Below are 26,616 nucleotides of genomic sequence, written 5' to 3' on the forward strand. Positions count from 1 at the left end.
CAGCGGCCAGATGTTTCTGTGTCCTTGTAGCAATTATACAATTCTTTTTTTGATATCAGTAATAATATGATCACCAGGAAATCAGACGTGTGAACTATATACTATAGCCTCTGTCTGATGCACAACTGTTACATGTTTCTCTGCTCCCACCAGTTCCTCAGAGAGAGATAGTCTTGTGTCTGGGGCTCTTTTTATGGACATTCTGTCCAATCCCAGGGCTCCGTCTTATTCGTATTCGGACACATGGTAAACCAGCAATTAACTTTTATATCTTAAAACATTACTAGTAAATATTTATAAAACTAGATAATATCGGAATACAAATAATATCGATATAATCTAAAAGTATTATAAAATGGCAAATTAATTTTCATCGTCTTTCTGCACATCATATTGTATGTTGTCTATTGACCATTATCGGCAGGCAGCCTATCAACTGTGGGTACATATGTAACTAGTCAAGTAGCAAACATTCAATGTAGTTCTATTTACAAAACATATCAATATTTAGACAAAGTATAATAATTTGTAAGAATACTGTTGTAACAGTTTTAAATCATGTATCTCTATTCAGAGTATTTAGACAATGGGGTAAACTTATCAAGTTGCAAGTTTCCGGTGGGTTTGAAAAGTGCAGATGTTGCCTATAGCAACCAATCAGATTCTAGCTGTCATTTTGTATAAAGTACTGAATAAATGATAACTAGAATCTGATTGGTTGCTATAGGCAACATCTCCACTTTTCAAACCCGCCGGAAACTCGCAGCTTGATACATTTACCACAGTAGCTTTGTGGCTCTATTAATTTCTTATTTATATAGGTATTTGTGTATATATTATAAGATCTGAAATTTCTATAGGCAATGGATCATCTAAATGGCATATCTAAAATGCTGGTTCTAACATAACACAGTGAATACCTTACTATGAATAGATGTTAGACAGAATACCATGTCCATAGAAAGTAATAGTACTCCAACTCGGACTTATAATATAGATTGGACTAATCAAAGGTTACAGCTCTTGAAGATATTTATCCAGATCTCCTTTTATAGACAACATGTCCAGTGCATACATTTGACTGATAATCAGGGGAATTTTCAGGTGGCAACAGAATTGTATCAGCATTATACATTTGCTGAAATATAATGGACTTGTGTATAGTATTAATTGAGAGCAAAATTAGTTTTTAGCTAGCGAATAGCACAAATATGATATATATATATATATATATATATATATATATATATATATATATATATCATATTTGTTTGTTTATATAATTTAGGAGTTTGTAAAAACTTGAATGTAGGCAGGACAGTGCTGATTTTGGGAGTTTGGGGGTTTGTCGACCTGCCCTTCATATTAGGACTTTGTCTCAATTCAGAAAATTTAGGGAGTGATTTGCCCCACTAAGTAATGCCTCGTCAATGCCATGCATACCAGTGCCAATGCAAATCAGGAAGCTGATAGAGGAATGAATCTAAATGGATATGACACTATGAGAGAAGAAGGGACAGGGAGCTTTAAGTCTAAAAGAGAAACCGTCTCTACCAAAGACAACAACTTGGAGGAATGCAGTAGGGAGCTAATGTATAATCTGCAAGCAGCCTAATGTACATCACTGTGCAGCCTGAGGTTCGCTAGCTTTTGTAGAACTACAAGCCCCAGTATATCCTGATAGCCCCTGCAGTTGCACAACAGCTGGAAACCAACAGGTTAAATGTGTCTGCTGTAGTCAAAAAATTTGCAAAGCATGCCGGGTATTGTAGTTTAATTACAGGTGGAAAGTCCACATCAGAAACTTGCTCTACATACTAAAGACAACACTATATTTACTGTAATACCGTCCAAAGCGTGACACAGTGAGCACTGTTATGTAGCATATACAGGAGACTCCGTTTCATCCATAGCATCATAATCTGTATCACATCCCCACCCTGGAGCCCATCTCTTACCTGATAGAAGAACACAGAGACTGAGGTGCTGTCTCTGGGAATACATTGTATCCAGTCCACGAACATAAACATTAGCTTAAACTGCTAACAACAAACTTTCCCTTCTCCCTAATCCTGGCACTCTGTCATGTCCCTCATCCTGCTAATCTCCGGTATAACTCTAAATTCACTAGGTTTGCTTTGATCAATTCAATTTACACAGATATATTTATATATAATCTCTCCTTTCCTTAGAACTATTCCTCCTACTCCTCTCCGTGTGCCTCTCTCCTCTGTAGCTCTAACACAAGTCTCTATGGGGCCGTCCAATATCTGGCAGACACAAATGGGGAAGTAGAGACACATTAGTCACTCTGCTATCAGTATGCAGAGGGCTTGATTTCCATATAAAACATTTCTAGAAGTGCAAGCTTCATTTTTTTTCTATATTTACAACTGTTCTCTAATGCATTCTAGTTCTATGTTAACCCCTTAATGACAAGGCTTTTATGGGTTAGTGCGAAAGTAGGCATCCTATGGGGTTTTTTTTTCCATCAGCTGTGGACCTACAAGCCTCAAGTAGCGGAGGAGATTTCTTTTAAATCTCCTCTGCTATGCAGTTAATGCATGGCAAGCATACTTAAAAGATGCAAAAACAGTAGTTTCCGCATCTTTTAAGTGTCAAAAAAGCTTCATGCATAGACCACTTATTGTCTGGAGTAAACCAAACTGACACAATTATTTGTCGAGTTCTTCCAGGATAACATATATTGTTTTCCATAACAAACATGGCTTATTTGGTGATATATTTTGGAACAGATTAAATTTCATTTCTTCTTGACATTAGTGACAACATTGGAAATATAGGAAAATGTTATATATATATATATATAATTCCCATCATTCTTTTCTTTTCGGTCAGTTTATCCCCAGAACCAACGATTGATTCGTTAAGGAATATAAGGTTTCACATGTCAGATTTATGTTGGGTCCCTATCAACCAATCATTTTAGGAAAGACAAAGCAAACCAGGGTACGTTGGTGCAGTCAGAAGAAACCTAACAGTTCCCCATCCCCCAGTTATATACAGAGACAGTCAGGGATGACACCTACTGAGCTGTATCACAGCATATCTTCACTGTCTTGCTGTGAAAACCTACTTGTTCCTCTTATTATAATGCAATGGCAGTGTGAACAGAGCAGATATTACATTGTATCGCAGGATTTCCTTCTCAAAACCCTGATTGCTCAGCTGCGGTAGCTGGCAATGTTTACTGAGACAAAGCCGCTCAGTATCACTGAATTAAATTTCTTTGCTTCTTAAGGGAGTGCTGAGACTTCTGGAATAACAAGTTCAGCACTTGTATATCCCTGAGGAGGTGGAGCCAGTATGTCTAAAAAATGTTTTTGTTTTTTTTTTTTAAATAAAATTATATCCCAGGGTCACCCTCATGTATAGGATCTGAGGGTAAATGTATCAAGCTGAGAGGGTTTGAAAAGTGGAGATGTTGCCTATAGCAACCAATCAAATTCTAGCTGTATATGAATGTATTAAATAAATGATAGGTAGTATCTCTCAGCTTGATACATTTACTCCCTGGTGTCTTGTTGTTGGCATAACAGAATGTCTCCCACGGTTCAATGAAGGTGTTTGGAGGGAAGGAGAGAGTGGACAAGCCTAGTGTATCAAAAGTGCTATGCACTCACCCGGGGGTAACGCCAGACCCCCTGTCACGGTGCCGTCTACAAAAATATTGGGAGGTGCGTATATAAAGAATAGCATAAATCTATCATTTATTGATAAAGCAGGGTAGAGAGTGGTCAACGTGGACAAAGTTCCACAATCAAGATCAAGACGTGGCCAATTCTGTAATTAATCAGTAAATGATCGATTTTGGTAAGAAGTCTGGCGATTGGCTGTCCGCATTGTACATTGGATGATCTGGATGCTCTTCAGCAACCCGTGTGCTACAATCTGTTACATGACTTTAAAGTTAATTCCAATATTAAATATGAGCGCTGATTTAAACACCCCATGGGCAGGTCTGATAAAGAAAATCTCCCCAGGCCACATTTTTCTTACACTCGTCTCTCTTTAGAGAGACACAACCCTCCTTCATTTTTAGTTATTTTTTATTCTCTTTCTTCCTGTTTTTTTTTTTCCGTCTGTTTGTAGCACCTTTCTCTGTAAATGAAAATGTATTAAAGACTGAGCCTTTGGAGAGTATCGCTGTGGTTTCCAAAAATGTAAACGGCTGCTGCCAATGACCTCTTGTATTTTTTTACACTGTATGTTCTGAACTGTAATGGTTACAGTCACACATCTCAGTGCTCCCCCACCCCCATCTCAGAGGTAATAATTGACTTTGTGGAGCTCTGTAAACAACTATGTATTTGCTCTGTTTTGGGCTGTGATCTGAACTCCAGTAGATATTGTAGATCAAATGGAAACATTATCCAACATTTGTAACAAGTGAAAAGGTAACGTTAAACTGGGTACCCACTACAGATTTTTCACCTGTTATCTGAAGGTAAATCTTGTAAAACGTGTACAGTGTGTACACATGAATCGGCTGCTGATCGGGACATTCAGTCGTTGGTAAAATCGTTAACGATATCGCATCGGGATAAATTTTCTGTAGTGTGTACCCAGACTTCTCTAGTCCAATAGCTCTCGTTTTGTTGGATTATTAGTGTTTACAACGGACTTCAGTTTTTACATAAGTTTGTTGTGTTAAACATTTATACCAGAACTTAAATGTTTCATCATCAACAAACTAGCTCTTTTGTTCCTGTTTTACATTTTTTTTTTTGGCTATCATTTTTGACACACTGACCAAGCTTGTGACACACTAACATTGTGAAAGCCTGTCTGGAAATAAACAATATGGACACATAATATGAATAATGGATCTTTTCTCAGGTGACGATTGGTGGTCAGTTTTATGTTTGTTCAAACTTTTTTTCTGTTTAGCTTTTAACACTTTTATTTATTGAATTTGATAAGGAGCTGTGTGACCGTGATGACAGTTATAACATTATGGGATCGTTTCTGACCTGATGTCGTAAAGGAAATTACCCAGAAAAGTTTTGCGATTTGGCATCTCTCTGTTTGAAGCCACGGTATCTACTTTTATTTGTTGCACATTAAAATAATGTATATTCCATAATGTAGCTAAATGGTTGTAGTTATACCACTGATTTAGTTCCAGAATGACTTAGAGTAAATTATATTTAATTTTGTAGATGGGATATTCATGTGTGGATGAGATACTTAAGACCACTGATCGTTTTTTTTGTTTAAATTTATATCCTCCACTAGTTAAGATTTGCAGACATCTGTATTAATTTTTCTACTCCCGATGCGATATGAAACTCCTGATCAACTATACACGTTTTGCATGATTTACCTTCAGATCTGTGCTCTTCAGCTGTCATAACCATCATCAGCTGAAAAGATGGTGACTCTGTAAACTCTGGAGATCTGCCTGCACTGCTGGTCCTGAGTGTTTACACACTGCAGAATTTGGCCAACATCGCTCCATCATTTCTAGAGGTTTATAAAACCAAATAAAATGATAGGATGAGCTTTGGAACAATAAAATGATCGTGGGACTGTCCACACTAATGCGATATCGGATCTAACGGTCGTTTATTGTCTGATTGGCCCAATAATCAGGTGTGAAACCTGTAGTGTGTACCCAGCCTTAATCACTGGAAACAAGTTACATTGTAGCACCGATAAGGATCAACTGTTTGCAGAGAACAGCAACGTTTGTACAACATTATAAACTATTAACACTACCCTTGGCTGTCTGCCACTTTCTATTGTTGTGAATCAGGAAGGCGATGGGATGAGATTGCTCTGACTGTTGTTATCATAAACTTTTATATAGTCCCAAAAAATGATGCAGAGCACACACACACACACACACACACACACACACACACTCACTCACACTCACACTAGAGTTGTTTTGTCAGAAGAGCTTGGACTGCTTTTAAACTGAATTGATGCTTGGACTCTCAGGACCAGTGTTACGAGCCGAGGCGGTGCCCAGAGCTCCCCTCTGCTTCCTGGCGTCCCGGCCGTCGTCATAACGACCGGGACGTCACTTCCCCCTTACCCCGACCGTTGCCAGGGCGTGTGCGCAAATTAGAGAATAATCAGCTGGCCCATGTTACCTTCCTGTGCCTCAGACATTTCTATTGGCCAGTGCTAGTATTTAAGGCAGGGAGGGGAATCCTCCCCTGCCGGTTATAGTTCCTGCTTTGCTGCCGACTAGCCTGCTTTGTTCCTGGTTGTTGTTACCATTGGATTGATTACTTGTTGCCGACTTTTTGCCTGATTCCTGACTTTGTTTGATTGCCTGTGCCCATTGACCTTTTTGCCTGGACTCCTACGCTGCTGGTTTGCCTGTGACCTCTGACCCCGGTTTGTGTACTGGATATTCTGTCTGCTGCCGGCCTCAACCCTTGCCTGGACCTGACTCTGCTATTGCCCCTATCCTCTATCGCTGGGTTCTCCCCAGTCAGAGCACAATTCACGACCCTCAGCTGTCTGCGGCCAAGTCTGTCCCCACCACTAGGGGCTCCAGCGAAAACCAGACTTCTGAGTAGACTTCGGGTTTCAGTGGCGGATCCAGGGGGGGGGGGGGGGGGGGCGATCAGGGCAATCGCCCCCCCTACCAGGGGCTTGCTGCCGACAGCTGCACACTGTGCAGGTCCGTTCGGTGGTGACAATGTGCTGCCCGGCTGCTCTGATTGTGTTTTAAACACAATCAGAGCAGCGGGACAGCACACTGCCACTGCTGAACGGACCTGCACATACTGTGCAGCCGCCGGCAGCCATAGACATCAGAAAGGGGGCGGGGCCTAAATCCCCCCCCCCCCCCCCTAAAATCGCCCGGGGTAGGACAAATGTCTAGATCCGCCCCTGCCAGGTTTTGTGTTGCTGGCTGTTGGGGTTCCTAACACACAGTACTATTTATGTAAAAACAATTGTTTACTATACTATACTCTTGTTTTTGTATCAGAAGACAACTTGCAAATCATCTTATTATCAGTTGGGAGCATATAAATGTTCAATAAAAATGCAGTAAAGTAAATATTATAGAAGATGAGAGGGATGACCCAGGGATGTTATAAGGCAAAATTAGGCAGCTTCAATAGGCTAGTGGGGAGCAGGAAGAAGTATGGCATTTATTTAAAATGCTAATTATCTTTCTGTAGGAGTCAAAAGTTTCTAGATTGCTGATGGAATAATGATAAAACTGACAATATATACCTTTTATGAACAAGACAAGGCATGTCCCCTTCAACAGAGCATGTTGACATTAATCATTAATCAGTCCAAATAATGTGAAACATTGTAGCACTGCCAAGACAGTGAACAATTGAACACATTAAAAATATTCTAGTAATTGTATTCAGGACTGGATGCCAAAGTAGTTCAAGAGACGGAAAGTTGAATCACTTCTGGTAATAAAGATCCTATAAGGTGCTAACATCTAAGTATGACTGAATTTAAATTAGTCATATGCAAAACTGTCTCCTAAGGGAATCTTTTTCTCACACATATATTGAATAGTGATGTCTAGAGCCTTCTTTTAAAGAATTACCCTATGAACTTAGACCTAGCATGTGGAAGGCAATTGGTGCAAGGTCACGATGTGACCAATGATAATATTATGATGAGATATGGCAGGTAAAGGAGCAGGTAGACAAGGCAAATACAAGGAACTGTTTCATTTTTAATACACCAAGAGATTGATGCGTTTATGGCTCAAGTCACTTTTTCTATTAGTCATGTCAACAGAAAGTCTGTTACCAGTGAGTCTCTACTGTGATTGCTGTAATCACCCAGCTATCTGTTAGTTTCACTTATCACTTTCTCTTTCTACCCAGGGCAGCACTACCATTGGGTGACACTAGGCAGTTGCCTAGCGTGGCAATGGTTATGGGGCTTCTAAAACACTGAGGGCTAGATTTACTAAACTGCGGGTTTGAAAAAGTTTAGATGTTGCCTATGGCAAGCAATCAGATTCTAGCTGTCATTTATTTAGTACATTCTACAAAACCACAGCTAGAATCTGATTGATTGCCATAGGCAACATCTCCACTTTTTCAAAACCGCTGTTTAGTAAATATACCACTAAATGAGTGACATGGAGCAGACAAGGACATGGCCGTTGCAATGGAGGGGAAGCAGCTGGCAGCTTGTGAAGCGGTCAGCCACTGCTCGTTAATGCCAGTGATGGGCAGGGAGAGTGGCGCTGGGCTATGATGTCATAGCCCGGCGCCACTCTCCCAGACTGCAGAGAGCAGGGGTTGTCGCCCTTACATCCTTGCTCCTCTTCTTCCGAATTACTCTTGCTAACCTCTTCCTTTTGTCACGCTCTTGATTTTATCTTCATATGTTTTAGTTCTATTTCAAACCACAAGAACTTCACTTCCTTGTCTCAGATCACCATTTCCATCAAGCATTTTAATTTCACTGCAATTTTCCAAGCCTAACCGCTTGTGTGTACTGAAATTTTAATTTCAAAACATCTAACACCTCACCGACACCTTAGAACATACACCCTACCCCTTATCGGGCAAAAGAATAGCTAAAGGAAGACTCATCTGTTTTTCCGTGGGGTATTTATATATGTATATAGCTATGACAAGGGCAGAAACAAGGGGTTTAGCATTTATTCCAGTACTGATTTGCCCAATGAAATCTACACAAATCTCATGGACACAAAGAGATTGAGAGTCAATATGGGGCAAAGGAGGATGTTAAATAGAAAAAAGAAAAAACAGCCAATGCTGCTGAACTGTTTAGACAGACATGTACCAACGACTAACAAAGTGCTTTTGGTGAACACCATAGATGTCTTTGGTTTGGCATTGGTGTGTCTGGATGGTCTGCTCAGTCATTTCAAGGAGCACGGCTACTCATTGATCTCAGGAGATGGCTCAACAAACTTTAACTGCACCTAGGTGTGTTTGTGCTGGGGAGGGGGGGCTGAAGAGGGGCAGTAGGCAAAAGTTTGAACCGCCTACCATCTTTAGAACCTGTTTGGCGGATCCTCCAATAGCCAGGCCTGCCAACTACAGCAGAATGAATTGACCATAGTCCCAGTTCTATTCATAGACTCACAAATACAGTGATTAATTGTATACCTCCCAACTGTCCTGATTTCGGTTGGGTATCCCGATTTGCTGTCAGCAAAAAGGACTGGGCTTGACTGAAGGTAGGTGGAGTTTTACCTATATCTGATCGGTTTGGGGCAGAATTTGTGTGGACGATGGCCGGGCTTCTCTGCTTTCCAGATTCTAAATATTGTGAGGTATGAGTAATGACATTCCGCTAAATGGCAAAGTACGAGGGGAAGGCATAACAGCCGGTACTGCCAGAAAACTCAGGTTTTGCAGAAATCTTGCTTATCTGTAGCTGTAAGGGAGAGACAGGGCAAACCAGGGAGCGAGTAACACAATTCAATGTAATCTTAAAATAAAGAAGAATGAAGAGACAGAGATTAATTATTCCAATTACTGACTCTGGCAGATTCATGCACCTCTTTTGTCTTTGATATTTATTTAATGAGCTGAGATTGCTTGGTTTTGAGAATGTTAGGACTCGGCAGTAATAATTTCTCAGGATAACCACATGATTAGGGCTCATATCTATGAAATGTTAAACCAGGGCACACACATGGCTTAAAGTCTGCAATGGCCATGTGATAAGGATATTGCATTTTATGACTGTATGTGATAAATTTGGAGGTTTGTTTGTGTGATATATCAAGAGGTTTGTGTGTGTTATATCTATTGGCAGATGCTGGTTTGTAATAGATGTCAGTAGATGTGAGCAAGGAGATTGGTCCACACTTAATCAGAACATTGGCTTTATTGTATGCAGGATACAAGTATATAGGTAATACAGTGCCAAGTAGTATATATGTATATACACTAGTGCTGAGTACTACACAACTGTGCAGCACGGCGTTTCACATATAGGAAGAAGACACCTGTTTTGCGCATGCGCATTCGGTATTTTTGGCTGAGCACATTGCGCATGTGCAGAAGGTATCTGGACAGGTCAGAAGTCACCGCGCCTCCGGTCCCCAGTAATGGAGACAGCGAATAGCTCTGATCTCACAATAATATCCAGAGCTTTGTGTGCGATATATATCCAAAGCTTTGTGTGCGATATATATCCGAAGCTTTGTGTGATATATATCTGGAGCTTTGTGTGATATATATCCGGAGCTTTGTGTGTGTGTGCGATACATAGCCGGAGGTTTGTGTGCGATAGATAGCCGGAGGTTTGTGTGCGATAGATAGCCGGAGCTTTGTGTGCGATAGATAGCCGGAGGTTTGTGTGCGATAGATAGCCGGAGCTTTGTGTGTGTGCGATAGATAGCCGGAGCTTTGTGTGTGTGCGATAGATAGCCGGAGCTTTGTGTGTGTGCGATAGATAGCCGGAGCTTTGTGTGTGTGCGATAGATAGCCGGAGCTTTGTGTGTGTGCGATAGATAGCCGGAGCTTTGTGTGTGTGCGATAGATAGCCGGAGCTTTGTGTGTGTGCGATAGATAGCCGGAGCTTTGTGTGTGTGCGATAGATAGCCGGAGCTTTGTGTGTGTGCGATAGATAGCCGGAGCTTTGTGTGTGTGCGATAGATAGCCGGAGCTTTGTGTGTGTGCGATAGATAGCCGGAGCTTTGTGTGTGTGCGATAGATAGCCGGAGCTTTGTGTGTGTGCGATAGATAGCCGGAGCTTTGTGTGCGTGCGATAGATAGCCGGAGCTTTGTGTGCGTGCGATAGATAGCCGGAGCTTTGTGTGCGTGCGATAGATAGCCGGAGCTTTGTGTGCGTGCGATAGATAGCCGGAGCTTTGTGTGCGTGCGATAGATAGCCGGAGCTTTGTGTGCGTGCGATAGATAGCCGGAGCTTTGTGTGCGTGCGATAGATAGCCGGAGCTTTGTGTGCGTGCGATAGATAGCCGGAGCTTTGTGTGCGTGCGATAGATAGCCGGAGCTTTGTGTGCGTGCGATACATAGCCGGAGCTTTGTGTGCGATATATAGCCAGAGCTTTGTGTGCGAAATATCTGGGGGTTTGTGTGTGTGTGATATATATCTGGAGGTTTGTGTGTGTGTGATATATATCTGGAGATTTGTGTGTGTGTGTGTGTGTGTGTGTGTGTGTGTGTGATATATCTGGAGGTTTTGTATTCTTGGGTTAAACTGGAAATAACCTTCATGAGGAGTTTACTAATGATATTAGTCATCAGTTTTTAAATTGTCATTAGCATGTTTGTCTCACTATTAGACCATCAGTGCTACCAGAGAGTAATAGCACACCTTGTAACACTATACATTCCAATTGAATAACCTATCCTACATGTCCTGCTACCTTGAATGCATAAGGCATCCCACAAGATGGCAGCATTGCATGCGGCTGGGTATTGTCCATCCCATAGAAAAGGAATGACAGTGCTGGGATTAGAAGAAAGTAATGTATTTTATTACAAAATGAATAGTGTGTGTATAACGTGTGCCTACGCTAGCTGCACACCACTGGTCCTCTTCCAGGTTAATAGTGGCAAATGAAAAATATAGCAATTACTATTGTGGAACTACAAGTCTCAGCAGGCCCTGGCAGCCATTAACTGCTTGGGCATGCCGGCACTTGTGGACAGCCTCCTAAGAGGTGTATCTAGAGACAAATCCAGGTCTAACTAAAGCCGCATCTCTTGACGTATTCCCCCAACGGCATTCAAGTCGCAAATGCAGCCCCCAAGTAAAAGTTACTTGGCAGAATTTTTGTGGGCATGCACAGCGCAATTTTACTTACATCCAACTTGAAATCAGGCCCACAGTGAATAATGGTATTCAGCTGAATGGCAAAGTGGAAGATTGTATTGCTGGAACTTGGTAGCTCTGTGGAATGGGCCTGTTCTGTCCCAAAACTCTATTCGGAACTTTGCTCATCTTGAGCCTGAGTCATTAAGGGAAGTAAGGCAAAAAAAGGAGCATAAGTTCTCCGGACAAACCATGATTCTCTGCAAGGGGTGCAAATTGGTTTATTATTTTGCACATAAGATAAATACTGGCTGTTTATTCATCTAGCACACAATACTTGATAGCTTTATTTTTACATTGAAATTTAAAGTTGATCTAAGACATGCCATACCCCAACTATAAATCTGTCCTCACAGTTTAAATTTACCTCCCCCCTCCAATGAAACATGGTTTTGCCCAGGTGCAAAGTTACTCCTTTTTATGCTTTGCTCTCCTTAATGTCTCAGTCCTGACTGAGAACATCATGAATGAATATGTCCACAATCATTGATACTCCATTGGCATTCCATTGTAGAACACTCACACTCGAATAGTTTTATGAGATGAAAATGAAGACGTAATCGGATTGCTGCCCTCTGAATATTGGGGGTATCCTGATCCCGTGCTCCCAAAAACCTAAATATAAATAAATAAATATATATATATATATATATATTAGGCAAACTCGTCCAGCTAGTGGAGCACAAGAGCATTGATAGAGAGCCAGACCTTTTGGCGTAGTCGTCAAGCATGTCCAGCTCCTTTAGCGGTTTCTTCCACTCATTGTCATAGCTTTCCCCTTGGGCACATGATTCGTTCGTTCCCGGGAGCAGGGGCCGACCGCCTATGTATGTTTCACTTTGCGACTTTACTCGCTGCTACTTCATGACAAAACGCCGTTCAGTCACCGGCCATGATAACACTTTGGCCGGTGCGAGAACTCTACAGATATGGAGATGTTATTAGATGGATGTAGAAGTGCCCAAAAAATGTCTCCATTTTACCCTACGTGTTTTATCCTGTCTGTATCGGCTTCATCAGGAATAACAGCTGTGTAATGAATAATGGGTGGGAAATGTATTTACAACCCTTCATGAGCTGTGTCCTGTTTTTTACATTGGTGAAAGTAATGTACATTTCTGATAAAAAAAAAAGGGGATGTTTCATACGTCAACCATAATCCAGATGCTAACAATATATACCAGAGGGTTGTAATGAAGTTCTCAGTCATTTGGGCTGAAATTGATAGATAATTAGTACTTGCTGCAGGTTACTTATTTACAATTGGTTCCTTCTTTATGGACCTGATTCATTAAGGACCGTAAATGCTGATATATGCCGTTGTCAGGATGAGAGCATAAATCTGATATGCTGAAATAGAATATTGGATGTCAGGACCCAAATAAATCTTTGCATGAATACCTAAATTAACATGATTTTCAATTCAGATAAAGGTGTGACCAAAGGAGTCCAGGAACAGGTAATTGAGTTAGGTAAACCCTTTGTGCAGAGATCCGCTTTAGATATACAGATCACAGACATCCATTGTATTTGATCATGTATTTCCCTAGCTAATTGACTTCCTTTCAATAGGTAGTATAAACACACACTAACCCCTAGGTGTAAATTAGAGAGCTTGCAGTTATTTACAAGGGATAAATCATAACTGCAGTGTAAATAGGTTGTATCAAATGAATCCATTGATAAGTTAGTGTAACAGTTAAAGACGCAGAGTCTGATGTAATTGTGTTTGGAGGTTTTTTACATCCCAGTGTGAGGAGATAAGCCTGCCACTTTTAGCAGCTTCCAGGACATAGCACTGTTTGCTTGTGACACTTGAATAGACTTGTAGGTACCGCTCAGCATGTGGTCTGGCTCAATAAGGCCAGGTGCTAACATAGCCTATATGTAATACTGTATAGACAAAAAGAATTCAGTTTTAAAATATGCCACTTAAAATCAATAAAAGCAGAGATCGACCACCTATTCCTCAATAGCATGATGAAGGGCAGCTCATATGGTAAATTAAGAATTCTGCCCCACAGAGAAATGAAGAAAAGGGGTGGAAGCTCTGTGAATGCCCTGTACTTAGGCATGTTTGATATGAAAAGATGGACAAAGTCATAGGGGATTTGTTAATGATAAAATTGGATCGATGTAACGCTGTCCAGGACAAATATATCACATTGTAGAATTGGTTAATAAATTAGGCCACAGGTAAATTTGGTTTGAAAAAGTGTCCCAGGACACAACCCCCGATTAGCATTAACACTGCCCCTGTGAATGCCGTCCCATTTGAGGTTGCTTAAAAATCTGTGTTCTGAGGGAACAAACTGTCAGACTTTTTGGGAAATCAATTGACATTGATAAGCTGTCCATCTTCTTAGCCACATTTCCCTTGGCCAGAAATGCAATTCATGTAAGTGCAAATCTGAATGTAATCCTTTTTATTTTAAACTGTTTTTGCTTGTTATGTCAAATTTATTATTTGTTTATTCATTATTTTTCTTTATATCTGAATGCCCTGTACCTTTTGTATATTAAATCTAAAATTTAATAAGTTGCGTCCTTGATACTCTAAAGAATCCATAGCCTGTGTAGACGAGAGATTGCTTGTCCAGGTTACCCTGTGTGTGATTTGTTGATACATATGATTAACAAGCTGTGTGTGCTTGTATGTACATTTGTGTAACAGTCTGGAGGTGTGAAGAGTTAACCCTGTGTGTGCTGGTGTAAGTCTTGCTAGTTTGTGGAACTAGAAGCCTGTGTGCCAGTGTGGGACAGTATATTGGGGTCCTATTGCCCGTACCCAATAGGTGGTGGCTGATCCTTGAAGTGTCTGGGGGTGTGAGAGCGCTGTGTTTGGGGGCGATTCCGTAGGTCTATAACCTGTGTGATAGGTGAGAGAGACTGCGGGCTGAAATCGTGTGTGACCTCATACAGCAAACACCCCAAAGTCACGGCAGCTGGGAGCGCGTTCGTGACAGCCGTATTTTTTGCAGAACAAGGTAAGTGAATGCAGTGAGCGCAAGAACATCGAATTCATCTTCGAACACATAGGACACTTGCAGCAGCCTACAGTTTCATGGACGGAACGGGGGAGGGAAGGTGTGTATGTACGTAGTCAATGTACAGTAAGGACGTGCCAAGGTTAAGAGCACGCACATCCAACTGATCCAAGCTCTGGGCATCTCTCAGGTTCGTGATTTTCAGCCGTATCACTTGTACCAGCTACAGGTCAGGTGTAAATGCTGAAATAGTGATGGCGGTCGCGTATACATGCTAGAACATGTGTTTGCAATCAAGAACAATTGTAAAAATACATTTTATACAGTAGACATTAATAACATCCTGATGAATGTATTTCATGGAGGGAGGGGGGCACTTTTTTAAAAAAAAATGTGTTTCAATTAATGACTATGAGCCTTAGGTAAGAAATTTCCTACTTAAGTCTCCTGGGCAAAACCATGTTAAAATGCAAGGGGTAAAAATGAGTATTCTGTTTTGCACATAAGTTAAATACTGACTGCTTTTTCATGCAGCGCACAAATACTTGATAGCTTATTTGTACACTGAAATTTAAAGTTGATCTAGGACATGTCCTACCCCAAATATAAATCTGCCATCACATTTTAAATTTACCCCCCCCCCCCCCCTCCAATGCAACATGGTTTTGCCTTACTTACTTTTGCTTAACTTTCCTTAATGACTCAGGCCCAATAACCCCTACTGTATATTATGAGGATAATATAAGTCACCAATGAGTTCCATGACCACATAAAGGCTCAAGGCCTGTTGTATTTATACAGGTCAATAGGTCTCAGATCTCAAATTGAATTTCAAATATGTTAATTTATAGTAGGGGTACATTATTCCTTATAATATATACATTTTTGCATTAACACTGAAGTGATGACACAAATGACATAGATGTTATTTACAGATGTCTATACATATATTAGCATTCATTTTATATTGCTTGTTTTTCTTCCACAGCTGTCGTTCCATATGTTCCTGATCTCCTGCCGTATTCATTACAATCCTCTCCTGCAATCTATTATTTTACAAAGATAATATTCTCTTGCATTTCTGCTTTTACAATATTTACTTTTTTTTCCATTGGGAAAATGTTGCTCTAAATCAGGGGTCAGGGAACTCTTTTACCTTTTATCCCCAAATATATTTAGATACGCCGACGTTACCCCCTTGATTTGAAAGGAAGGAAATCATATGTTATTAATTATTGGAATTCAAAATTTTGTTGAATCTATTCAAAATTTCTTTGAAAGCTTCAATTTCAAAACTTCAGGTTCTGGAGAAATGACGTTGCTTCATTTTTGATGCGAGAGCAATAATATTGGGGCATTTTGATGTCAGAGCAATTTGGATACAGTCTTAAATGTCCAATCGATTTCTCTGCTTTGTTTTATGTTCGTTAGAGTGCAAAATTCCTTGCTCGCAAAGGTAGGTTGTTGTAAAAGGCAGCAACTTTTTGACTGCTTCCTCATGTGCAATTTTAAATGCCTTTGCAGCTGTTGACACCCAAAAATATGACAGATCTGCTTTGTCTTCAAATGCAATACATGCTTCATTATTGCATCGAAGCTCAAGAAGTGCCTCTGCCAACCCTTGAGGCTCTTCTGGTACAACAGCAATTTCACATTTAAAGGGGTCTACAATCCAACTGACAGCATGTGACTCGTCAGCATTACACCCAGGAATTTCATTTTTACCCCATTTGGGGGTAATTTACCCCTGTTCCCTGACCACTGCTCTAAATAGAGACTGTTATGCATTGGGAATAGAATATTGTCGCTATAAAAGCAGATAGACAGAAAGGTTTTGCATATTTTCTATGGGCAATTCATCTTGTAATGCCCGGGGTCAAAATACAAATTTGTCTTGCATTCAGGGAAAATAAGGGCTGCACTTTGCATTTTGCACACAAATTCAAGTTGAGCTAGGACACGTCCTGCTCCCAATGATAAATATTTCCACGCATTATAAATCCGTCCGCTGCCGGCAGCGGAACATAGTTTGGCCAAGTTGCAAAATTGCATCTAGCTGGATAGCTACATCTAACAGTGTAAGGTTAAAAACAAGGAATAAAACTAGTTTAATCCATGGACACATACATTACATACTCAAAATGCAACAAAAATAAGATTGGCAGCGACATATATATATATATATATATATTGATGCACGTATGTTATACTGCAACAGTTCACATAACGTACTGGTTAATGACAGCTTGAGTCTAGTTCTATGATACAAGTCTTTCCATCATCACAGCGATGATTTGAAGTTTAGAAACTGTTATGTTAAACTGGCCAAATATAGAAAGCTCAAGTCCTGTTAGCATAGACTGATCTTTGCTTCCTGCGAGTACCAGATTAACTTTTTATACTTCCGAGACGATGTTACAAGAAGGTAATCGCACCCCGGATCCTGATGCAGAGTTGTGTGACATATTTAAACAAGAGTACAACAAATTGTGCATTATTTCCCATTCAGGAAGCAGAAGTCTGTAATCTTAATTCGGAGTAAACAACGTTTTCAGGTGGTGGCTGTCTCGGGGGGCTCCCGTCTTCACCTAACGACCCAGGCGGTTGCTAAAAGAAAATATATTCACAGGTTATAAAAAAAAAATATGAATGGGCGCTCCAGAATATTATAATGTACATCCTTAGAGATAGCAACAGCTGTATTTACAACATAGGCAAACTGGGCATATGCTTAAGGGAGCCTTATCCATGGGGAGTATAGAAATAAAAAATATCTTTCGTCATGGATTTTTGAGACTTTTAGCTTCATTGTCTGTTGTTTTTTAAAATTTGGTTGTAGAGTATTTTATAAGGATGGTTGTGAGTCAGGCATCATGTCTTGTAAGTAGTATAGCTTTGTGGTTACATGTTATATTTACATGATATTGTGTGTGTTGTATTTGGTTTTGAGTATAATACATCTATTAATTTAGCATAGAAATAGTTTGTTATTTATAAGCAATTATTTCTGTTTCGTTTTCCCTTTGTGCTCCTTGACCTTTTCCAATTACCGAAAACAATAGAGGTGCTCAAGTAGATATTAGACAGAGGGACAGGAGGATGTAGAGTACTCAATCACTCATTTGGAAAGATAGCTGCTTATTTCTATTTTCTAACGAAAAAAACAACATATTCAGGAAAAAGTTCCCGGATAAGATTTGCTTATACTTCCTGTTTGTTCAGGCTATTTTCGTAATCATACTGTTCCTCAATAGGTGATGAAATTACTTACAAACAATATTACTCATTTATCTGCTGCCTTCTGGCTGAAAAAAAACAGTTCAGCCCCCCCCCCCTCCAAAGATACGGGTGGAGGAGTATGTGAGAGATGACTATGGGGCTCTATGAACTAACTTACTGCAAGTAACGCACATAGATTTCAAGTGTTCAGGTGCCAAACGTAATACTTGGGTAGGCGGCATCGGGACGGGGTGGACGGTAACGGCATGATGGGGGTGTGGACACACTCTGGGTGTGCCTAGCACTAGGGTTCCCCATCCTCTCTAAACGCCTCCATTCCTGCACACGCTCAGTGAACAGATAATACCTCCCTAATTTCTCGCTGACAGTACTTGCCTATTGAGCATTACCTTACATCCAGTGGCGGAACTACTATTAGTGCAGCAGGTGCGGGGCCCATGGAGATAATGGGGCCCGCTCAGGGCCGGATTAAGGGAATGGAGGCCCCTGGGCTAAGGGCGCCTCCATATCCCCGTGAAGCCCCCAATGTGAGCCACCCGCCGCCCCCCCCCCCCCATACCCCGTGAGGGCCCCCCCAAGCGCTTACCTGTCACTGTAGTCCTCCGTCCCCGGTGCGCTGTAAGCTTCTTACTGAGGAGATCTCGCGAGATCTCCTCAGTAAACAGATTACTGAGCGCCGGGGACGGAGGACTACAGTGACAGTGCTCAGCAGCATTGATCGGGCGCCCCCGCCCCCGGACCGATCAATAATGCTGCTGAGGACTTTGAAGGGCCCCCTGGATGCCCGAGGCCCCTGGGCTATAGCCCAGTTAGACCTCGGGTTAATCCGGCACTGTGCCCGCTGCACAGCGAGCTAGCGAGCTGTGGGCCCCAGTTCCCTCCTTCCCACTTCCCTGCTCCAGGGCCCATGAAGATAATGGGGCCCCCTGAACGGGGAACTAGCGAGCTGTGGGCCCCGGGTTCCTTTCTTCCCACTTCCCTGCTCCAGGGCCCATGAAGATAATGAGGCCCGCTGCACAGGGAACTAGCAAGCCGGTTCCCCTCGAGCTGTGGGCCCCGGTCCCGCTGTGCAGGTAACTAGTGAGCTGTGGGCCCCATTCCCTCCATCCCAATTCCCTGCATCGGGGCCCACAAGTCACTAATTCAGTGGGCCAGTTGTAATGGCCTCTGTGGCTACAGCCACGCCCCCTTTGCTACATCAATAACTAACCGTCATCCAGTTAAAAATGAACAGAGCAAATGACTATTTGTGCTACTCTGTCCAAAGCCGATTATGATGACTGTGACTCTCACTAGTATAACAGTGGCTACTATAATATTACATCATAATACCATTCTATCGTATAATGTTTTTTTTTTAAGAAAGGGGGAGGGGGGCGGCTGTACCTGTTTTTTCCTTGGAATGTTTTTGTTGAACTCAATAGCAGCATATTGTAGCTCTGGCCGTTCCTGAAATGAAATAGAAACACTGTTTGCAAAAATTCTTCCACGTTGTCATTTGCTAAAATATAATTGTCCCTGCGTGTCCTTTCCTACATCTAGATCTGCCTCTCACTTTGTATGACCACACTAGACGCTTCTTACTCAACCTCTATACTCCTGGTTACTCTACATGACCTCTTACCAAATTAACTGCACAGATGTATCAGTGGTTATCCCAAAGTGCATATCAAGCTATTCAAGCTCAATCTGTTCCACATGGAGATCCTTAAAGCTATTTGCTCCATTTCTAAGTGTAATTAAATAATAATGGACTGATCTGTGGTTAGAGATTAATAAAGACTATCACTGGTGTAAGTAAGTCTGAGCTTCCTGGTAATTGCTAGAAGAGCTTTTTATATATGTCAGCATGGAATGATATTTTGTTTTAAGCATAATGCTGCTACCTCCCCTACAATCTGCTTTCCCAACGGTACGTTTCTGACCAATAGACATGTAGAGGAGTGTGGAGTTTGTATGTTCTCCCAGTGTTTGCGTGGGTTTCCTCCGGGTGCTCTGGTTTCCTTCAACACTCCAAAAACATACTAGTAGGTTAATTGGCTACTATCAAAATTGACCCTAGTCTGTGTGTCTGTCCTGTCTGTCCGGGAATTTAGACTGTAAGCTCCAATAGAGCTGGGACTGATGTGAGTGAGTTCTCTGTACAGCGCTGCAGAATTAGTGGCGCTATATAAATAAATGGTGATGATGATGATGATGAAAGTGTGGATTGTACTACAGAGAAAACATCAGGGAAAAGCAGAACAAATAGAAGGTTACCTCCTAATCTGTAGACATATCTCCCTTTTCTATACTAACCTACAACACGTTTTCTGGTCATGTATTAATGCCTAGTGTGCACCACTGATAATGAATAATAATAATAATATTATATGACAATAATGTGTCTACTAACCATAGTCGAAGTGTTGGCCTCACCTAAATGGAAATAAAGTAAATTATATTATTAATAGGATCCTTATAATTGGGACACTCTCTCTTCACATAAATGTGACAATATACAAGAGCAATGTAGAAGTTATTAGTCTGTGGTTGTTTGTTTAAATACAGGGTGGTCCGTAAGTGTGGAAATACCCTTTTTAAAACAGAAATGAGTAAGGAAATATTAATCCAGTGTCTACACATATGATCTGGGTGTGGTGGAAATCTGTTTAGGGTATGTGGCCAGTATGGTGGTCATCTTGAAGTCGGCCATCTTGGATGCAACTCTAATTTTTAAAGTTTTTTTTAAAAGGTTGTTTCCACACTTATGGACCACACTGTACAGTAGAAGTCTCAGCCAACTGAACAGCAGTCAGACCACCACACACTGTCCAACCCATCTCTAAGTATACTTGCCAACTTCTCTTTAAAGCTGGCGTGGACAAATTGACGTGATTCTTATCGAATTACGCCATGGTGGCCCCCATCCCACCCACTTCACTAGGAAGGATGCAAGAGATTGGCCTGCTCTCCCAGAAGTCTGGGAAACGTAAACAGAATTCGGAAAGTCTTCCGGACATCCCGGGAGAGTATGATAAAATGCATCTTAATGCTGCAGTGAGATTATACTAACTAGGATATTCAATTTCAGATGTAACTACTATTTGGCTGTATCCAGGTACCATTTATTTATATTACTGTATAGCAACGAAGAGTATTAGAGGATTAAAGACATGGAATAAAATCATCAAGCTGCTAATCAGGTCCATGCAAGCCCACCACGCATGGTACTGTCTGGACGGACCCTGGTACAACTAACATCATTAAAAGTTCCGTCAACGGGGATTTAATGTCACTTTGTGCAAGTTAATTACTCCTCTTCAGGAAATATTAGGTTACAAAACCCACAGAATAAGAAGAGGTAATGAAAGTAACATCAGATACAAACAATGAGAGGAAATGTTCTGTATACTCGGTTAGTAGTGGAAGATTTCCAGGGACTAATGTTGAAAAGTTGGGACTGCCCTGGAAATTACGGGCAGTAGGTCAAAATGAAATAACATGTCTGATAAATAATAATACAAATAATAATTTAAAGTCAGCAGATTTTGACTGGTCCAAGTTGCTAGTAATAATATGGATAAAATGAATAGCAAATAGTTACACAATTTAAATATGAAGCTATGAGGATTCCTTCACTGTTCTATAGTCTTGTACTTCCCAATTCCTTGTCTGTGTAATAGCCACAGACTACGAGTTATATAATGTAAGGAGCACAAGATCCAACTTGTAATTTAATCTAACAGAACTCTGTCCACATGAAATTTTAAGTTTCGCGTGAAGTTGTCCTTTAAATGTGCACTACAGAAGTAGACACATTGGACATCAATCATATTCATCTTCCATTTTAAAACAAATTAATTGCATGTAGTGATATATATATATATATATATATATATATATATATATATATATAATATGTTTATGAATGAGGAGAGATGCAGAGCACTGCATAGCACCAGTTACTTTCTGCTTGTGATATTAGTTGCCTATTTACGTATCTTTGTGCCTGTTTTTAAGCAGGGGTAGCCCAGTGGTATGGCATCAATTGCAGAAGGAACCAATTTGAGCCCTTTGTGATGGACAGAACTGACCAGGCCAAGCTGGATTGATAGCAGCAAAATATGCAAAATAATCCAGTCTCTGGAGCCTTTCTTAGTGTGCCAAAAAATACATGTCTACACCAGCACATTGAGAACTCGCCCACAACTTTTAGGGTTATGCAATTTGCTCAATCTAAGCACAATTTATTGAGGAAGCACCAAAAATAGTGTAAATAAAATCTAAACATCTAACATTGTAACAATGGAAATAAAGGAAACTTTTGTGTCCCCTTACTGTGATGAGTACATAATACAGAGATAGAATATGTGCTGTCTCATTAAAGTTCAATATATCTCATCCTGCATAAGGAAATATAATTTTTGCAATTGTCCTCTGGATCAGGGTCATTACTGGAGCTCTTCCTCATTCTGCACAGTTTAATATACAGTATAGTATACTATTGTTTTTAGTTTCGAGACATTGACCGATGACGTGTACTTGCCTTAGTTAGACTGTATTGGGCTGTTCTGCTGCATGTTCATTTGTTTTGATTTTACTCTTTTTGTGGGTGTGGTACGGCTTAACGGTGCTGACTACACATGCTTACATTACCCTCTTAAGAGCAGCGTTAACAGCGGCGCCTATCCCACTGACGTCATCAAGTCCCGCCGGCGTCTTCCTTCATCACGATTGGCTGAAGTCACCTCCAAGAACAGCCGTCATGGATCCTTGTCGGGAAGCAGCCGTCCGGACTGAAGATGTCGGAGTAAGTGTTGTCAGTGTAGTCAGCATTGATATGCTGAATACCACCGATTTTGCTTGTGCTTATACTGAGGATAAGCAAAAGTGCCCGGGCTGTTGCCTGGTACATCATGGTTTTGGTAGTTTCGGACCGGGGGTTAAATGTATCAAGCTGAGAGTTTTCCGGCGGGTTTGAAATACCAATCAGATTCTAGCTATCATTTATTTACTGCATTCTACAAAAAGACAGCTACAATCTGATTGGTTGCTATAGGCAACATCTCCACTTTTCAAACCCGCCGGCAAACTCTCAGCTTGATACATTTACCCCCGGGTGTTAATATTGAGTTTAGCCCAGAGATTGGGCCTACTTGGATCACTTGTGGGTACGCCCAATCTGTGGCCTATATTAGCAACAGAACCCATGGCTGTTGGGGATTTCCAGTGGATTAGATGTTAATTCTATTGGAAGCTCCAGCTTGGGCTTACTGACATTGCTTGAAGGAGGTAGGAGAAGGATAAGTAGGGAAGGTGATGAGATGGGGGAGAGGTTTAAAAATAGGGAGTGGGTAGAGGGAGGTGGGATATGGGTTTCATTGGATGAAGGGGGTAGGAGCAAGGTTGGTAGGATAGGCTAGAACACAGAACGTGGATTAGAAATATAGAGTAGTGAAAGGAGATTGGGACTAGCAAGGTCTTATCTGTCTGGCAGATCAGGAAGGATTGAGCTTCATTGTTGAGCCTGATAGTATGGGGGTATATATATATATATATATATATATATATATATATATATATATATATATATTACATATACATATACAGGGAGGGAGTGTCTATTGTGATTGGTGGGTGTTCTTTGGTGAAACCAAAGTGAAAGCTATGACCGTGACATAAACATTAAATTATATGCTTTGCTTTTAGCATTTTGACCTAAACACCTAAAGAAAATACTTTTCTAGATAGAGAGAGAAAGAAACCAGGCGTAAATTCGGAAGAAAACACCTCAAACCAATGTTCCTGAAACTTCATAATTTCCATCTACACTTCCTCATCGGTCGTCTGCACTTCTGTATAACATGATCCCGTTACAGTGGTAACAGTGGTGACCAGGAACTCTCCCAACCCTCTAGGGTATTGCACAAGTCCTGTATTCTTCGCACCAGTACATTGTGATGACAGACGAGGTTACACAAAGCCACATGTTCTTGTTTTTGAGAAACAGAACTGAGTTACCAGCTGGGCTCTGTTCACAGGAAATTCTCGATATTTGGAGTAAAATAATATTGTTTTGTAACTGGTGTTTCAAAAAAAAGTTAACCTGATATTTTTGTTTTTTTTATAGAAGTTTAACAAAATACAAAATTGTGAAGTCTGGAATGTTTGAGTAGTGGTGGGTGGCTGTAGGGTGTTACCAGACATCTTTAAATAAATGCCCTTTTTTGGGGGGAGAAGGCATTTCATTGTTTACCATATCATAGCAGAACTTCTAGTGATAATAACATTTATTTATGTAATCCATTTTCATTCAGAAGCATTGAGGTGCCTAATATTGGCAAATACCCAAACAGGACTAATGCTTTTATGGGGATGAATGTCAATCTATATATCTACATAATCTATCTGTGTGTGTGTATGTGTGTATGTGTGTATGTGTGTGTATATATATATATATATATATATATATATATATATATATATATATATATATATATATATATATATATATATATATAGAGAGAGAGAGATCTATATATATATATATATATATCTATATATCTATCTATCTATCTCTATCTATAGATAGATATCTATCTATTGGAATGGGCTCAGGAGTACCTGAGGGGTCAGCACATGAATAAACTCAATGCAGACGGGTGCTGAAAACCCCAGCACCAGCCCTGTTTAGATTATTAGGTCCTTCATCAAAGCTGAAGACCCTTCCCCTTCTCTTAACTGTACACCCTTTCTCTCACTATAAAATCTGGTCATTAAAGGGAACCATCCACCTTTGTTAACTTTTCATGTCTTAACTATACTTTACATACTCGTATGACCTCCATTCCGTCTACATAACATCAGCCAGTGTGAAATCCCTAATATAAACAGGTTTTTGGTTGTCCCAATCTTTGTCAAATACAAAATCATAATTTACACTGGCTGGATTATGTTTCACACACAAAAAAATACAAAGGCTTTGTCACATAATGATATCTAAATAAAAAAATTGTAATTAAAAACATAACAGTTATTAAAGTCACGGTACACCTAGACACGCTGACTGTATACGTGTGCCAAGTCATTCTCAGGTTGCAAGTATACAGCAGCCGCGTGCGGGCCAATTTTGCTATGTTACTGTACAATATAACCATACACGTGTGTGGCCAAATCAAATGACATCTGGAGGAACAGACAACTCCGGTTGATCGCCTGGGTCCCTTGTGGCTCTACTGAAGTAGTCGACACAGGGCGACAGTGGTCATCTTCTGTGTCACGAGCCACGGCGGTACGCCGCATCCTGGCGTGAGGTAACAGCCGTGCACGTGCATTTGTTACAATGCACTGATATCTTTGTGGCATACAGTAGGAGGGTGAAGGAACATCCTCCAACTCCAGGGGGAGCGCTTACATGATTCTAATTGTCATTTATATTTTCATACATGTTCCTGGTTTGTGATATGACCTATGCTAGTTCTAAGATAATAATTAATTAGCAGCCTCCTGAGGCTGATTGTCAGCCCTGTCCTCCCCTTTTACTGATTTGTACATCAAAGTATTTAAGGCAGTGAGGACTGGGCCTCACTGCCGGTTATAGTCCCTGCTTGCTAGCATACTTCTCCTGCTGTTGTTGTACTTGCTCTCTTCTGTGTTACCGTTACTTACCCCATGCCTGGATTTTGACATTACTGATTTGCCTGTGACCCTGACCCTTGGCTTGACTACTGACTTTGCTGATTTGCTCGTGACCCTGAAACCTTTGCCTGGATACCTGATTCCTCCTCTTTGTAATACCTGCGCTGCAATAACAGGTTATCAGCTCCTACTACTAGAGAACAAGACCTGGCGGCATCTGAGTACCTGTGAGCACGTCTAGCTCTACGGGAAAGGTGGCTGCTATAGGCGAAGACCTCTGAAGCGGTTCTAGGACCACATTTTCCATCATCACTGATAATTTTCCTTTTTGGTTTCTAGAAGATCTTTATTGTAAGAACCCATAAGTCTTCAATCCACACATGTTGCCTTATCGGCCCAATTACCTGATATCAGCTGCAGTATTTCTCATTGTGTGGACACCTTACATTTAGTACATGTGTGATACAACTTACCATTTCTAGATGGGACTTCTGTCACAGAATTCACGTTATTCGATGGCCTGAAAAATACAGTATGTTCATCAGAAAATACATATTGCCAACATTTTACATTAAAACTCATGGACACTTTTCTACTAATATGTTATTTTGTGGTGTTTTAAATACTCTTCTTACATAAACGATAATGTGAAGTCCAGACAATAAGAAAATAATATAAGAATGACAATCGAATAAGAGAATAAGTTAAACTGTATTGTTCAGATGATCATTAGTGAGAAACAGACGATTACAGGGACAGCATTTTCCAGGGACAAATCTTTAACTGGATCTATCTCTAGAAATTAGAGACGTTTGGCGACTATGAGTATGAAATGTTATGGAGATAACAATGGTATACAATGAAGGACAACACAGAGGAAGAAAGAAGACAACATAATTGTGCAAGAACTGGGAGGTTCTAGGTTATCTTCTCCAGCTGACTGATAGGACATATTATCTTACGGAGGATACTTACTTGT

General features: G+C 40.7%; 2 protein-coding genes across 6 annotated transcripts in view; both read right to left on the reverse strand.

Annotated features, from left to right (window-relative positions):
• The window catches only part of LOC142107490 (cell adhesion molecule CEACAM8-like), a 119,542-nt gene that overhangs the window by 37,543 nt on the left and 55,383 nt on the right, over positions 1-26,616 (reverse strand). Inside the window, exon 1 of one of the 4 annotated variants that reach the window (XM_075190940.1) lies at positions 1,959-2,272. The exons of the other annotated variants lie outside the window; for them this stretch is intronic. Within the exon in view, the coding sequence (XP_075047041.1) occupies positions 1,959-2,004 (46 nt within the window). The 5' untranslated portion in view covers positions 2,005-2,272. Of the gene's footprint in view, positions 1-1,958; positions 2,273-26,616 lie in introns of those variants that run through there. 4 annotated transcript variants of the gene reach the window in all.
• Positions 16,983-26,616, reverse strand: part of LOC142107491 (cell adhesion molecule CEACAM8-like) — a 368,458-nt gene continuing 358,824 nt past the window's right edge. For both annotated transcript variants that reach the window (XM_075190943.1, XM_075190944.1), the window contains exons 7-8: positions 19,404-19,485; positions 16,983-17,384 (exon numbers count right to left, since the gene is read on the reverse strand). In XM_075190943.1, the coding sequence (XP_075047044.1) occupies positions 17,283-17,384; positions 19,404-19,485 (184 nt within the window). In that variant the 3' untranslated portion in view covers positions 16,983-17,282. The remainder of the gene's footprint in view (positions 17,385-19,403; positions 19,486-26,616) is intronic.

The sequence above is a fragment of the Mixophyes fleayi genome, chromosome 11, assembly GCF_038048845.1.
Source record: "Mixophyes fleayi isolate aMixFle1 chromosome 11, aMixFle1.hap1, whole genome shotgun sequence".
Classification (NCBI taxonomy): domain Eukaryota; kingdom Metazoa; phylum Chordata; class Amphibia; order Anura; family Limnodynastidae; genus Mixophyes; species Mixophyes fleayi.